Genomic DNA, 15,369 nt, shown 5'->3' with positions numbered 1-15,369 from the left:
GGCAAAACTCACTTTACATTCCTCTTAAACACATTTTCACATCAGTCGTATTGCATAGAAGAATTCTAATGAATGGGAAAAACCATTAGAAACAAAAAAACACAAAATAAAACAAAAAAGAAAACAATCTGCTTTGTTCTGCATTCCAATTACATAGTTCTTTCTCTGGTTGTGGCCGACGTTTTCCATCATGTGTTGATTGGAATTGTTTTAGGTCCTTCCATTGCTGAGAAGGGCAAAGTCTATCAAAATCATTCCTCGTACACTGTGGCCTATTACTGTATAAAATATTTTCCTAGTTCTACTCTTCTCAGCATCAGTTTGTATAAGTCTTTCTGGATTTCTCTGAAGTCTACCTGTTCATTTCTTATAGCACAATAATATCCCATTACATTCATATACCACAACTTGTTTAGCTATTTCCCAGTTGTTGGGCATCTCCTCTATTTCCATTTCTTGGCCACCACAAAAAGAGCCACTATAAATATTTTTGTGCAAAAATAATTAAAAAAACAATTGAAAAATGTCTGTGCCAGCAGTTGGAAAATGACTGAATAAATTATGGTTAATTGATGGGATAGAATATTGTAACCCTAGAATGGACATGAAATGATGCAAAGTAAATCAACAGACCCAGAATTGTAGAGAGAATCATAGATTTTGCTTAAAAGGAAAAGAAAGCCAAAGATAATAGAACTTCAGATAGACTTGGAAAGGGACATAGAACTGAGGTATTTTTGTTTGTCTGTTAATTTATTTGTTTCAACTTTGTTAAATATTAGGGGATTTATTTAAGATTTTATTTCTCATTTTCTCTATTTGATTATTTGTCTATCTTTATAAGAAAAAAAACTAAAAAAAGAAATGTTTTGCTACAGAGTTGGTAGTTAAATTCATCTTCGTACCAATCCTTGAACTTAGACTGTTAGGCATTTTAAAAACAATTGATTTTTGAGATTCCTGCTTTGTCATGATGCAGCCCACAGAACTTGATCGCCCAGTCTCAGTCTGGTACTGGTAAAACAGCTGCCTTTGTCCTGGCTATGCTCAGCCAAGTGGAACCATTGAACAAATACCCCCAGGTAAGGGTTTGGTGCGTGAGGGTTCCCTGACCAATGCACTGATGGGAGAGTTGGAGGGAGGGGAAAACTTCCAACTAGAATCTGAAGCCCTTCCTTTGTTTCAAGCAGATTTGAGCAATTCTTTGGCCTGAGCTTTGATTATATTAGGAAAGCTATATCTATATTTACATCTGTCTTTCTGGAAAGAGAGATCACAACAGCAGTGATAAGCCACCTTATGAGTGTTTGCCCAAGGCAGGCAGCCTATGCAGAAGTGCTATAACACTGAGGTTGCCAGTTTACAATCAAAAGAGGTGCATTGTAATCAAAAGATGGGGGTTTGAGGAGATTTGTCCCTTGCCCTTTGTTGCATTTGTGGTTGGGGTTATAGAAAAGTTAAAATCACTGTCTGCCCCAGCTCCTAAAAATAGGTATTTGAGTTCTGGATTGTAGTAAATAGTAGGAGGCTTCCATACTCCATAGTTCCTGCTAAAATACCCCAGGCGTCTTAGCCTGTACCCTTTGCTTTGCAGTGTTTGTGCCTCTCACCCACTTATGAGCTGGCCCTTCAGACAGGAAAGGTGATTGAACAGATGGGCAAATTTTATCCAGAGCTTAAGCTGGCTTATGCTGTCCGAGGCAACAAGTGTGAGTATCATTTTTAGAGGCTATTGAGATAATGGGGAACTGAGGGGCAATGGACGCGAATGCTGGTGAAATTCTAAGACCATTGAGCCTTGAAAAGATGCCATTGGCTTGAAGTGACTTGCACTTTAGATGAAAGAAATCAAATGCTAAGAAATCCTCTGGGAGGGACTTCTGAAATGTTCAAAGTGTGGTCAGTAACTGAGGTGCTGCTTTTTCAGTGGAGGAGGAATTGATGTAGTTACAGCCAGACCAAGAATCCAGCTAGTTTTTATTTCTTTTGGCCAGGTATGTTAGAATGTTCTGTGGTTAGAGACAGGTATACCAATGGTCGTTCAAAAACTATTGTTTGAAAAAGGTTGGGGAATCCTGAACTAAAATGGTGAGCTACCTCAAAGCCTTCTCCTCAGTTTAACAGCTGCACAAAGTAATTCCTTGGTTTATGGGGCCACGAAGCACACTCTGATGACAGTTGTCTTCTTCCAGTTGAACTGGTCAGGAAATTTTCATTGAGCAAGGTAGAAGCTGAACTAGTTCTGGGAGGTTGGGTAGGATTTGTCTGGGCAGGCAGGAGGAGAAGGGCATTCTAGGCCAAAGAAATGACACTTGACAGAGTCACAGAGGCAGGAAGGAGCAAGCGTCATGTGGAGGGATAGTAAAGAGACTGATGTGATTAGGTAGAGTAGACCTGGAGCTGGTATAGTGCATACTAGGCAGTTTTTGCAGGTAGTTCTTTCTTTCTTTTTTTTTTTTTTTTTTACCTTCGTGTCAGAGAGTTACATGACATAATGGATAGAGAGCCAGTCTCAAAACCAGGAAGACTTTGTACTGGCTATATGACTCTGGACGAGTCATTTAACCTCGGCAGGAAAGGTGCCCATCTCCATTGGGAGTGAAGTGGACAACCGAGTAAAACAGCAAAGCCAATAGGAGTGTTTATTAGCCAGCCAGCTGGCAACTGCCTCCCAAGTAGGGAAGACAGCCTTGAGCCTTCTGCAGAGCAAATTTTTAAAGAATGAGATGTTGCAAACAACAAAGTGTGATTCCAAGGGAGTGTGATGTCGTTTCTAGCAAAGCCTTGATTACCTAGCAAAGCCTTGATTACAAACAAAGCTTTGGGCCATTTCTAGAAATGTGGAAAGTCCTTTAACTACTACTATGTTATGTATGCCTAACAGGTGGTTTCCAGGGACCCTGGTAGGGGCCCCTTCTTGCAGGTACTGGGAGGAGGCTTAGGTGTATAATTTCTGGCGGACACTTCAGGAGAAGGAGTTTTCTCACCTGAAGTTCCATATTCTAATGACATCACAAAACATAAGCTGATTTGTGTTACCTCCTGCTCAGTAAACTCCATTAGTTCCCTGTTCACACTAAGATCAACTATGCATTCCCATATTTGGCACTTAAACCTTTTTAGAATTTGGCCCCTTCCTCCCTTCCCTTTCTTTGTATCCATTACTCTCTTCCTTGCATTCTGCACACCAGCCACTATACTGCCTTATTGGCTCTTCCTCAAACACCACCGTCCATCTCTTGGTGCCTTTGCTCTGGCTGTCTCCCTCCTAATCTCTACCATAGAGAACCCCTAATTGCTTTCAAGGCTTAGCTTTGGGCTCACCTTCATAGAACCTTTCTTGATCCCCCCACCTGCTCATACCGTCTCTGAAAGTGACTTTCTGTTGTTCATCTTATCTCCTCCATTAGAACAGAAGCTCCCTTAGGTGCAATGTGTCACCATTCAGCACATCAATCATGTCTAATGTTATATGCAATATCCATACAACTCACACCTGTTATCTCTTACCTTTAAAAGAGGGAGAGAGATGCCTTTTCTTAGGGCTAAGTTTGGTCATGATAATTAGATTTTAAATTTAATCAGAATTTTTTGTTCTTTGCATTGAGGTGGTCATATTGTATATTTTCTGTTTCTGCTTTCTTTATTCAAAATTCTTTTGCAGTTTTCATTGTTTTGTGGTCCAGTAATATTCTATTACATTCTTGTGGATGCCAGACCCTGTGCTGAGCTTTGGGAACATTAATATAAACAAAAGACCCTGCTCACAGAGCTTTTGTTTAGTGGGGAGAGCCAGCATGCCAATGGGAGCTGAAGACCTGAGGAGTGGGGGATGGGGTGAAGGTACTTGGTCTAGGGCTGTAGTTTTGGAGTCCCACAGGATCAGAGCTGTCAGCAGAATAAGGGCAGGAGGCTCCCAGAAGCCCTCATCATCAATGGGAGCTAGCCTGGTCTGGTGGAAGAATAGTCCAGGCTGAGGAGGTCCCAGGCCTGAGGGAAGGGCCAGGATGAGCTGTCAGGAACAGATCCAAGAAGGGCTTTCTGTCCAGTTCTATCAACCTTGGTGTAGATGGAGCCTTTTTCTTTTGAGCTCTTTGGAGCATTTGCCTAACAGTGGAACTCTGGGCCATTCTATCTAGTCACTTCTTTTTTTCCTCAAGTAGCATAATTCCAAATTGCTTTTCAGAATGGCTGAACCCCTTAAAAATTTTTCATTGTTGAATTGACAGTCTGGCAAGTAATATGAAAAGATGAGTCTGGCAGCAGTGTGCCAAGTGGTTTGGAGCCATCAAATACTGCTCCTCCAGATGCAGCCATACAGATGCAGTCATCCAGATGTGAAGTAGCTTTGGCCTCATCTAGGGTGGTGACAATGAAAAGGAGGGTGAGGAGAGAGGAGGCTTCCTTCCCAGGGATAAAGTATCAGCCTGTGGAGGCTGGCTGTAGAGGGCAAAGGAGAACTCATAGGACTGCAGTCTTCCTTCTTGTGGGTTTCTGTCTAGATTTAAATGCCACCTTGCAAATCCAGCCTTCCCATCAGTGGGTTTTCCTTTTTCTTCACTATGGCTTTGTAGGAACACTTCTGGGGCCACATGATCATTCTGTGGGACTCAAGGGATAAGGCATGTGAAAAACTTGAACTATTTGACCAAAAGCGATCTCGTGGGGAACTTGTTTTTGCTTCAACAGTAGAAAGAGGCCAGAAGATCAGTGAGCAGATTGTAATTGGTACCCCTGGCACTGTTCTGGATTGGTGCTCCAAACTGAAGTTCATCGACCCCAAAAAGATCAAGGTGTTTGTTCTAGATGAAGCTGACGTGATGATAGCTACCCAAGGCCACCAGGATCAGAGTATCCGCATCCAGAGGTATGAGATGCTGTTGGGGGTCAGGGTAGGAAATCTTCTAGAGGAAACTAGCTATGCTCCAAAGCCGCCCTTTCTCCCCTGGGACCTGGACACTGAAGCATATGCTGAACCAAGAGCACTGTCGCTTACTGAGAGGCCAGAGAAGTTCCCAGTGTAGCATCACCAACTGCAGATTTGAGTTGTGATATCTGTTGAAGACATGGCAGAATGAGGGAGACTCTTCACCCCCTCTTAATCTGGTGCCAAAGCAGAAAGATTAATTATAAATGCAGGATTTCGTTTATTCTCTCTTGCCCACAGTTAAGGTTTCCATTTGGACTTTAGCATTTCATTTATGTCACCCTTCTCAGCATCCTAGTCCCCTAACAGTTGACAGCACAAGGCTGTTTGCTTTGTCAGCCCCGCCTCTTCCCACCAACCATTCTGAAGCATGTGCCATCCTCCTGGGGTTGGCACTTGGGCAAGGGGTGGCTAAAGGGTCCTGCTGGCAACACCTTGACCATGCCCTGAAGAAAGAGTGGGGGGAGGCCCTTTGTGTTCCCTTAAAGCCATTTTGCCATCATATGTGTAACAGGAGAGTAAGATTAGTTCTGGCTTGGCTGCTAGCCACATGGATAATCTTAGATAATGACAAATGTCCTGGGCTCATTACTTCATTGATGGAAGGGAAAGGAGGGCCTGTCCTCCATCACTTGGTAGGTCCCTTCCAGCTCTTAGCTTATAGGATCCTGTGTGCTGAGTACTGTGGCTGCTGCCTGCCATCTCCAGGCTGCAGGGAGCTGTCCATGGTAGTACTTTACCTGGAGGGAAGATCAACCATGGTCTTCCACTGCTCCATTTTTTCTCTCAACTTTTATTCGTGCCTTTTGTTTTTCCACTACTGTCATTTCTGAAATCACACCATCCGCACAACAAGGGTATGTGTATGTGTCTGTGTCTGTGTCTGGTGACCCATACCCTGGTTTGCTGCTGCTCAAGCAATGGAACTCTGTGACAACATGAGTCATTATAGATCATTTGCTTGATGACTTATTGCAGTTTTTGTTTGTATTATGGTAGTTATTGTGGATATTGTTCTGGTTTTGTTTTCTTCATTCTCCATAAATTCACACAAGTATTCACACATTTCTTTGAGTTCTTGGCATGTTGTCATCTCTTACATGCAGTAATATTCCATTATATTCATAGAACACAGTTTATTCAGCCATCTTTCCATGGATATTTAGTTTTGTTTGTAGTTTTCCTTTTTCTATGACCTCTCTGGGAAATATGCCCAGCAATCCTGGGTCAAAGGATATAAACAATGTAGTCACTTTTATAATATAATTCCATGTGGTTTGCCAAAATGATTGTTACAATTCTTAGCTCTACCAACAATGTATTGATATGTCTGTTATCCCAAAGCCTTCCACCACTGAAGATTTTCATCTTTTATTATCTTTTTCAGTTTGATAGATATAAGGTCTGTTAATTCATTTGATCTTTGCCCCCTACTCATGAGCAAAGTAGAGACTAAATTATTTTTTTATAGATATTTTATAAATAAAGAAACCCAGATAGAAATTAAGTGACTTATCCAAGCTCACGCATCTAGCTAATCATTGTTAAATCTGGGATTGGACTTCTGATTCTCTTGGCTTCTTCATTCGTTATTTTCTACTTGAATGAGACTTGAATGTTGCTCAGGAATTTTCCTTTTGACCTCCAGCCAGAAAATTAAAACTAGGTATCTGGAGGGTGACATAACTTGCTTATACTATGCCTCTTCTAATTCTGTCCTGTTCCATGATTCCACATACAGGCTGAGAAATAAGAAATAAGATAGCGAGTTAGGACCATTCACTGACCTGTGAAGGCAATGCATTCTGTAACTTGCCAGTTCAGAATGTTGATGAGTGTACATGGGCTTACCTTCCAGGATGCTCCCTAAGGATTGCCAGATGCTGCTTTTCTCTGCCACCTTTGAAGATTCTGTGTGGAGGTTTGCTCAGAAGGTTGTCCCAGACCCAAACATCATCAAACTGAAGCGGGAAGAGGAAACGTTGGACACCATCAAACAGTATTATGTGATGTGCAATAATCGGGATGAGAAATTCCAGGCCCTTTGTAATCTCTATGGGGCCATCACCATTGCACAAGCCATGATCTTCTGTCATGTGAGTAGTACTCAGCAGGGCATAGGCATAACACCAAATAGGAAATAATTATGTCCTCTCCCTTTTCTGCCAGAAATTCATTTTAGTTACTAGACAAATATTGCTGATGATGATAGGAAGAAAGGAAATGATGATGATAGGAAGAAAGGAAAGTTTCAGGAGCTATTACCCTTCCCTTAAAGATATCATTGACTAGATTTTGGGCAGAAGCAGGAAAAATGGAATTTGACTGGTCTTCATATTAATAGTACTTGGATAATATTATTTACAGATAATTGTAATTATCTCTTACTTCAATGAGGTCTTTATCTCTTTCATGTGGTTGCCCCATTCAGCATGCATCCACACCTCAGGTTACACAGTTCTTGTTTGGGTTTCCTTTTCAGTCCACCAAAGAGGATCCACCCAATCAATGCACTGGAGGCCTTTTCTAGGTCTTTCAGTGCATCTTTTCAGAAAAGATCCTAAATACCCTAGTGACAAAATTTTTGAAACATCTTGAAAGATTTCAGAGATTTGACTCTTAGTTGTTTAATTTAAGGATGGAGGTCTTCATTTAACTTAATGTTGAAACCACTTTCTAATAGCTTCATTTTATCAAATTCTTTTTACTCCAGACCCGCAAAACAGCTGGTTGGCTGGCAGCCGAACTATCCAAAGAAGGCCACCAGGTGGCTCTCCTGAGTGGTGAAATGATGGTGGAACAGAGAGCTGCTGTGATTGAGCGTTTCCGAGAGGGAAAGGAGAAAGTGTTGGTGACTACCAATGTGTGTGCTCGAGGTGAGAAGACACTGCCCCCACAGGGAGGCCCAGGGACTAAGGAAAGAACAGGAGGGAGGCCATGATCCCCTGTCTAGCAAGGGCAGTTTGGGTTTTCTCAGAGCCTTAATAAGCAGCTTCCTCTGCCTTTGCAGAAATGGTCTGCTGGGGATTGGATTGCCTTCCATGGCAGTGCTGAGCATGTGATCCTTTCCCCCAGGCTCCAGACCTGACAACTGAGCCTTCAGGTGGTTTGTCTGGGGTCAGCAGCTAGATGATCCTATAGGAGTTTTCTGTTCTAAACCATCCTCCAGGTGGGTCTGGGAAAGATCTTGGAGTCAGTCCTTCAACCTAGAGAATCATTTTAGGTACATCTGATCCTTTTAGTACTGTCCATTTGGGTCATACTCTTTTATGCTCATAGGGCCTGCATCTTGTTTTGTGGGTACCAGCTGCTGTGCTGGACTCTCAGATTAGATTGTGGGTGTGATGTGCGTTTTTGTCTGCTTTCTCTCTCTCCTCCATCTTGCTGCCCTGTAGGAATCGATGTTGAACAGGTGTCTGTGGTTATCAACTTTGACCTGCCAGTGGACAAGGATGGGAATCCAGACAATGAGACATACCTTCATCGGATTGGGCGCACGGGGCGCTTTGGCAAGCGAGGCCTAGCTGTGAACATGGTGGACAGCAAGCACAGCATGAACATTCTCAATAGAATCCAAGAACACTTCAGTGAGTGTCCCAGAGCATCTGCCCCCTGTGGTCCATTGGCTGTTAAGTGGGCAAGCTCAGAGAAGAGCAGGGCCCACTCTTTTTGTCCCGGGGCCAAAGCCCTCACACAAGAACGTGAGGTTGTCATGTGGTGCTGGATGCCATGCTCAGTTACGTTCAGGTTTCATCAGTCAGGGGAGGAAGGAGCATCTTTGTCAGTAGTTGGATTTCTTTTAGGTAAAGCAGAGGGTTGGTAGGTTGTCCTTGCAGTAGTTGAAATAGACTCTCCAGCATGGCCTATTTTGATTCTCTGTGGTTTAATTTCTCTGCAGATAAGAAGATAGAGAGATTGGACACCGATGATCTGGATGAGATTGAGAAAATAGCCAACTGAAAAGCTTGGCTAGAGTTGACCTACGCCCTCTGAATATGTGCATCTCCAGCTCCATTCGGACCGTTCGTTTTTCAAATTGGCACAGTTCTCAGCCAGTCACCAAAAAGGACTAAGGCGGGAATACATAGAAATTACCTACCTCATTTCAAATTATGTTTGGACTTAACAAAAAAATTGTGCAAATAATGGGGGGAGGTAAAAAGAGGAAAAAATGTTTACACAAGCTTTTATGATTAGGTGTAAATGGACAGAAATTACCTTTTGAACAAATCCATTTTTAACACAAAAAAAGCCAATGTGTTCACATCTTAAGACTTTACTTAAGAAACTGTCGCATCTATGGATAATTTGGCTTCAGTATCCACTGTGGTCGCTTCTGGTTCTGCTCTCTATCCCAAAGTGAGACTAGAATATCCCAGGGTGCCAACTAGTCTACAGCAAACTGCCAAAGGAACAGAGCTGAGGTAACAATTAATAGAAAAGGCAGAGCTAAGAGGACCCTCCTGGACAGCTTCAAAGCTAGTCAGGATTGGGGAGAGATCCCCAGCTGGAATGGAGCAAGCTCCTTTTTTTCCCTGCTACCTACAGCACGAAGAAAAGGACCCACCAGATCAGTAAAGGGGCTAAACTTGAGGATAGAGGTTGACTTCTACAATGTGCCAGTATCAATTCAGTAACATTGTTATCATGGAATCATAGTGGCCCTATTCCAGTTCCAGGTTAGTTACACTATGTAGTCCCCCAAATCCTGAGGACCTACAGAAAATGCTGCATGGCGCTGGGGTCAAATGATCCTAGGACTGGGGCTCTCCACTGGAAGCATTGAAGGCAGCAGGTATCTGCCTCTGTGACTTGAAGAGAGGAGACCCTAGGAAAAAGGGACATAGCAGGAGGGGACAGACCATCTCCACCACAGCAATTTTGAGATCTCCATGCCTTCATTGTCCTGGCAAAGTGGCCCAGTTCTCCCAATGAAAATCATGTCAGATATGGGACATTACTTTAGGTCTCTAATATTTGTACTGAAGAAAGGTTTCTACCAACTGTAGCAATAGAAGTGGCTGGGCCAGCAAGGGTCTTTAAATGTCCACCCTCCCCACTTGGACCACCACTTCCCTCACCACCCTCCTCTGTCTCCTGGCTATATAGGGTGACCACGGGCAAATTCTCCTTTGCTCTCTGGTTCTGAAAGTTTGCAGACCATTCCTGGTCTCTTCTTGGTAACCAGATGGAAGACAACCCACAGCTGAGGAGGTGGTGAAGACATAGAAAGGTGGGGGCAATGAGAAGACCTGACAGATTTCTGAGGCCACTGAGTGCCTGCTCCTAAACCCAGAGTAGGACGTTTCAGCTGTCATAGTCTCTCTTTAGGGCCTTGGAGAAGTGATGAGATATTGGAAAAACCTAGCCCAGACCCAGAGGTTTTCCTGGATGGTGGGGTTCCAATATTCCACAGCCAAACCCAGCTGCTCTTGGTGGAAGAGAATCCAACTTCAACAACCAGTTTGCCTATTCAGATCAGTCTTGTGAAAAGAAGTCACTACCACCTCCCCTTCTGTCTTCGGTTTCTTTTGCCAGTGTGGGACATGGGCTTGTAGAATGTCCAAAGCTCTTATGAGTATTGATGGTAACCATGTTTGTGAAGGGTTTTGGGTAATGAGATGGCTGTTCTCAAGCCTCTTTGTGCACCCAGTGTAATAAGTAATAAGGGTTTCTTCCTCAGCATCAGCTCCTTGCTTTCAGTTTCATAGCACTTTGCTGGAGAGCAGGGAGCTGGAGGGGGAGTGGGGAAATTCCTGAAGTCATGGACCTCTGGAATCTGCCTGTGGCATTTCCCAACATTGGGGGTAGATTGTGACCTATGGATGGAGACTGCAAAGTCTTAATTCTGATCTGTTCAGTTGCCCTTGTTGAACATTTTTACATTTCTGCTTCTTTTGGTTTCCTTCTTGGCCTCTTACCCTCAGGCCACTCCTGTACCCTAGGAAAGCTTATGATGGTCTTGACTTTTTCCTCTCCACAGATGGAATTGAAATGGGGATTATATTTCTCTTCTACAGAGATGGGGAACAATCTATTTTGACTTAAATATTATCTGGAAGAAAGTGAGAAGGGAGAAAACAGGCCAACTCTCCCTTGACGGAAAGGGTCTCAATTTCTCCTGTATATTTCAGAATTGAGTAGGGAAACAAGAAAGCATCTAAAGGAAACAACTGAAGGCTGCTGGTCTCTGCCTTTAGAAGAGGTCAAGTAAGAATTCCTTGCCACCTTATCTCTCGCTTTGTCTGGATATTGTTTTTATCCTGGCAACATTTCCCCAACCTCTACAAAGAAGTCCTGTCTGAACAGCAGCATTCCTTCAGATACATAGTGTCTATACTGCGGGAAAATGTGGTTGCATCTTCCTTTGGGTTTTTTCCCTAATGTCAGCTCTTTGCTTTCTCTCCTCTGTGGCTTTCCTAGAGATTGGGGGTGGCGAAGAGGAGTTATGGAACATCTCTTCTTCTGGGAAAGCCTATGGCATTGCAACCTTGATGAGTCCTTGATCCTTAGGTTATTTTCTGGGTACTTTGGCAGGGAGAAAAGGGCTTGGTGTCTTCTCATCCAGTGGATTGAGTTGGAAGAGTTGGTTTCTATTTGGAGGAGAGATACCTTTATGCCCCTTTAGCAGAATAGTTGACCTGTGGTGGGTATTCTAATGAGGTAAGTCGGTAAGTGATTGTGTTGTCTTTGATAACTTGAGGGTCACATATTGATACATACGGTTAAGAAATGCTTCATTGTAGATCTCCTTTCTCCTTATGTTAATAGATTTTAACCAATTATGAAAATCTTGTCACTAAATTATTTGTGATCTAGTTTTTAGTAGTGAAACTATGAATTGGTAATAAGAGTGTTTTGATTACTTTCCATGGGCCTTCCACTGTTCTTCACATTGTTTGGGGGACTAGGGATGGAATGCAAAAAGGACATTTCCTGTCATCCAAGCATTGAGGATCTTATTGAAAAGACAGTACCACCATCCGTGAAACAACTGGACCAAGGACATTTTTCTTTCTTGAGTGTTCCTCTCTCCTCTGTGTCATTTCTCTTGACCCATGCACCCTTTGGCCAAAACCATCTACCTTCTGACCTGTATCTCATCCCTCATGTTTTTGGAGGTGCTTGACTATTCTCAAATGACCATTACTGTATTCATTCTGACATACCTGTTGTTTGTAAGTCCAGGTGCTAAGGCATTGAGGCAAATAGAGAGGATCAGCTTATTACCTTGTAGGGGAGGATACAGAATAAACCAATTACCATTTTGGTTACAATGTTGGCCATATGTCTAAAGTGAAGCTGCATAGGATCATAGCATTTACATCGTGAAAGCTCCTTGCAGATCACTTAGAATACTTAGAACACTTATTTTACAGATGTGGAAACTCGGGACCATAGAGAGGAATTAGCATGACTATGGTTACACACAGGAAATGGAGTTGGTATCTCTTTGGAAAATGTAATGAAAATATAATGTAATTCAGTAGGGGGAAAATTGATAATAGGCCATTCAGGAATATGCAAAAAGTGTGGCTGGTGTTTGGAACAATATTCTACAATTAAATGGAATGTAAGTGAATAAGAAGAGAGCAAAGCACTCCTATTACCTTACCCAAGGCTGTATTAATTTAGGCTGTTAAGGGGCGGCCAGGTAGCACAGCGAGTAAGAGCACCAGCTCCAGTGTCAGGATGACCTGGGGATCATATCTAGGCTCAGATACTTAGCACCACACCCAGAAATAACTGGCCGTGTAACCTTGAGCAAGTTACTTAACCCCAATTGCTTAAAAAAAAAAATTTAGGCTGTTAATTTGTTGCTTAAAGTGTGACCTACTGAGAGTGAATGTATGGAGGGTGAAGAACTGACTTCAGAACGCCCAGCCTCATTAGAAGGTGCAAAGAAGTGCTAATCAGGGTCAGGGAATGGAGATCTCTGCAGGATGAAGTGCCTGAATCAGTTTAGTAAATGGGTTCAACTTGGTAGAATTGCAGCTGAAAAAAGTGATGGGGTGGAATTCTCTACTCTTTTCTCCCAACTGAAGTTGACTGTTCCCTTGTAGTTTTTAGCACTTCACCACTCCTTTGTCCTTGATGAGAACATAGTATTTATGGGGTTCAAGTGATAGCTTACCTTGGGCCAGTCATGTAACCGCTGGGATTGTTTCCTCATCTGTCAGGTTGCATTAGATAATCTCGAAGTCCTCTTCTAGCTTTAAATTCTTGGACCATTTTGTCTCCTGTTATTGGGATGTGTTTTATTTGTCTTAGATTGTAAACTCTGTAAGGGTAGAGATTGGGATATTTGTCTTTATTCCCAATAACTAGCACCTAGATGCTTAATAAATACTTCTAAAATTGGACATGTATCCTCTGTGGACAGGGAAGTTACCTGCCTGAATGCAAAGCTCCACTGTGTTTTAGAGTCTGAAGGATAATTAATGGTGGGTCAATTGTTGGATGCATTGCCAGTAAAAGGAATGAGGAGTTTGTGGGGGGATAGAAATGGCTGACATAAAAATGTTGGGGGAGCAATCATGACTGTGGAAGCTATACATGAAGGGACAGGAGACGAGGGTAATGACCATCCTCAAGTCCTAAGCTCTAGTTTTGTTGGTGAGAGCAGAGAAGTAGGAACCTATTTTAGGGGAACGTTACTGAAGAAATAACCTGAGAATTTTGTTTCTTAACCTAGTTAGCTCTATAGGGGACCAGGACAGACATGGTTTCCTAAGAGCTCATAGATATTAAGCAGAAAAACATAGCATGAAGTTTTTTGGGTTGGAAGAGGGCATAGTTTAAATCCTGAGATCCCCTCAGTAATTCCCATAAGACAACACCTCCTACTGGATCTAGAACATCATTTCCCCCAGATCTTTAAATGTGACAACTCATAATGTGGAATATCTTGGTGTATTTAGATATATTCAGCCCAGAGGAAGAGGTAAAATGAGGACATAACAGCTGGGACCCGTCTGGTTCCTTGAGCAGGTAAGCAGGTAAGATGAATGCCTTGTGTGTTTTTGAGCTGGTGTTTTACTTCAGAGTCATCATATTTAGACATGGAAAGTTTAAAAGAAATACTTAGGTGGGCAGAAGAAGTATAGGCATCTCTGTGGGGAGAGATGATATACATATTAAACCTGCAGCTTGGGGGGGGGGGAGCTATTCAGATGTCTCTCAGTCCTGGATATATAGGATGTTGAGGTGTAGGAATTGCTTATGGAAGATCTTCATAGATGCTATTGTCAGCTGTTTCCTCATCTTTTGCTTAATGAGGTAAGAGTAGAAGGGATTCTCTGGGGTTCACCTTGGTGGGAGGTGTTCTTAGCTGATTCTTCATGGTCCATGATGGTCAAAGGGGGAATAGTGGAAGTGATTTGCTGGGGACAATGTGGAGGAGGTGGGGCAGGATGCTCTCTGCTATCTCTTCATGGTCCCTGATGGTCAAAGGGAGAACAGTTGAATTTATCCCCTGATGATCATGATGGGAGGTATTCTGAACCACCTTTTCATTCGGTTAGTAAAAAAGGATAATGAAAGGGATCCCTTGGGGATGATGTTGAGATGTTCTCAGCTATCTCTTCATTGTTTATGATGATCAAAGGGGGAACAATTAAAGCTGTTCCAAGGGCATGGTTTTGGGAGGTGTTCTAAACTACTGCATAGTTTGTGGTCAAAGATGGAACAGTGGAAGGGATCCCCTGGAGATGAAGTGTGTGTGTGGGGGGAGGGGGGTCTCAGCCATCAATTCATTGTGTTAGTAAAAGGGATAAAAATGAAAGGGTCCCCTGGGAATAATCATGGAGATGGGTCTCTGTTGTCTATTTATTTTTGCTTTTTGGAGGGCAATTGGGGTTGTGACTTGCCCAAGGTCACATGGCTAGTTTTTGTGTTGTGTCTGAGGCTGTACTTGAACTTGGGTCTTACTGACTCCAGGGCTGGTGCTCTATTCAATGTGCCACCTAGCCGCCCCTCTGCTGTCTTTTCATTGCTCATGTTGGTAAAGACTGTACCAGTAGAAGGGATTTCTTGCTGTTAATACTAGAAGGTATTCTTATCAATCGATTGCTGAATGTCAAGAAGGGATATTACCTGCCATGGGATGATTTGGGGTTGATGTGGGTGAACAGGCTGTGTTCCTCGGGTATGTGGTTTGGTCTATAAATATTAAGGACTTGAGGTCCACAGGATGGCCTAAAGGTGGACCCTGAGGATTCTGTCAGGTCACACCTTTTGTGAGCTTAGATATTAGATATGGGATTTAATCTAGGGAGGTGTTTTCAGCTACCTTTTAATTCTTCATATTAGTAAAAGGGGCAGCAGTGGACTTGGTGCTCTGGGGTTGACCTTGGGTACTAGTCTTACCTCTTTTATTTGGGGGGGGATAACAATCTTGCTTTAATCAATCAAATATATCACGTACCTTGTTCAGGGGAAAA

General features: G+C 42.8%; 1 protein-coding gene across 1 annotated transcript in view; it reads left to right on the top strand.

The window, feature by feature from the left end:
• Positions 1 to 13,288, top strand: part of LOC138160845 (ATP-dependent RNA helicase DDX19B-like) — a 33,484-nt gene extending 20,196 nt beyond the window's left edge. Inside the window, exons 6-12 of the mRNA XM_069087651.1 lie at positions 980 to 1,082; positions 1,595 to 1,709; positions 4,690 to 4,867; positions 6,786 to 7,023; positions 7,641 to 7,803; positions 8,323 to 8,514; positions 8,826 to 13,288. Of these exons, the coding sequence (XP_068943752.1) occupies positions 980 to 1,082; positions 1,595 to 1,709; positions 4,690 to 4,867; positions 6,786 to 7,023; positions 7,641 to 7,803; positions 8,323 to 8,514; positions 8,826 to 8,887 (1,051 nt within the window). The 3' untranslated portion in view covers positions 8,888 to 13,288. The remainder of the gene's footprint in view (positions 1 to 979; positions 1,083 to 1,594; positions 1,710 to 4,689; positions 4,868 to 6,785; positions 7,024 to 7,640; positions 7,804 to 8,322; positions 8,515 to 8,825) is intronic.
• Positions 13,289 to 15,369: the final 2,081 nt, after the last annotated feature.

Source organism: Petaurus breviceps, unplaced genomic scaffold (genome assembly GCF_028583685.1).
Source record: "Petaurus breviceps papuanus isolate PSGF00001 unplaced genomic scaffold, PetGlider_PUasm1.0 182, whole genome shotgun sequence".
Taxonomy (NCBI): Eukaryota; Metazoa; Chordata; class Mammalia; order Diprotodontia; family Petauridae; genus Petaurus; species Petaurus breviceps.
Note: the sequence above shows the minus strand (reverse complement) of the source record. Positions and strands in the feature narration are given on the sequence as shown.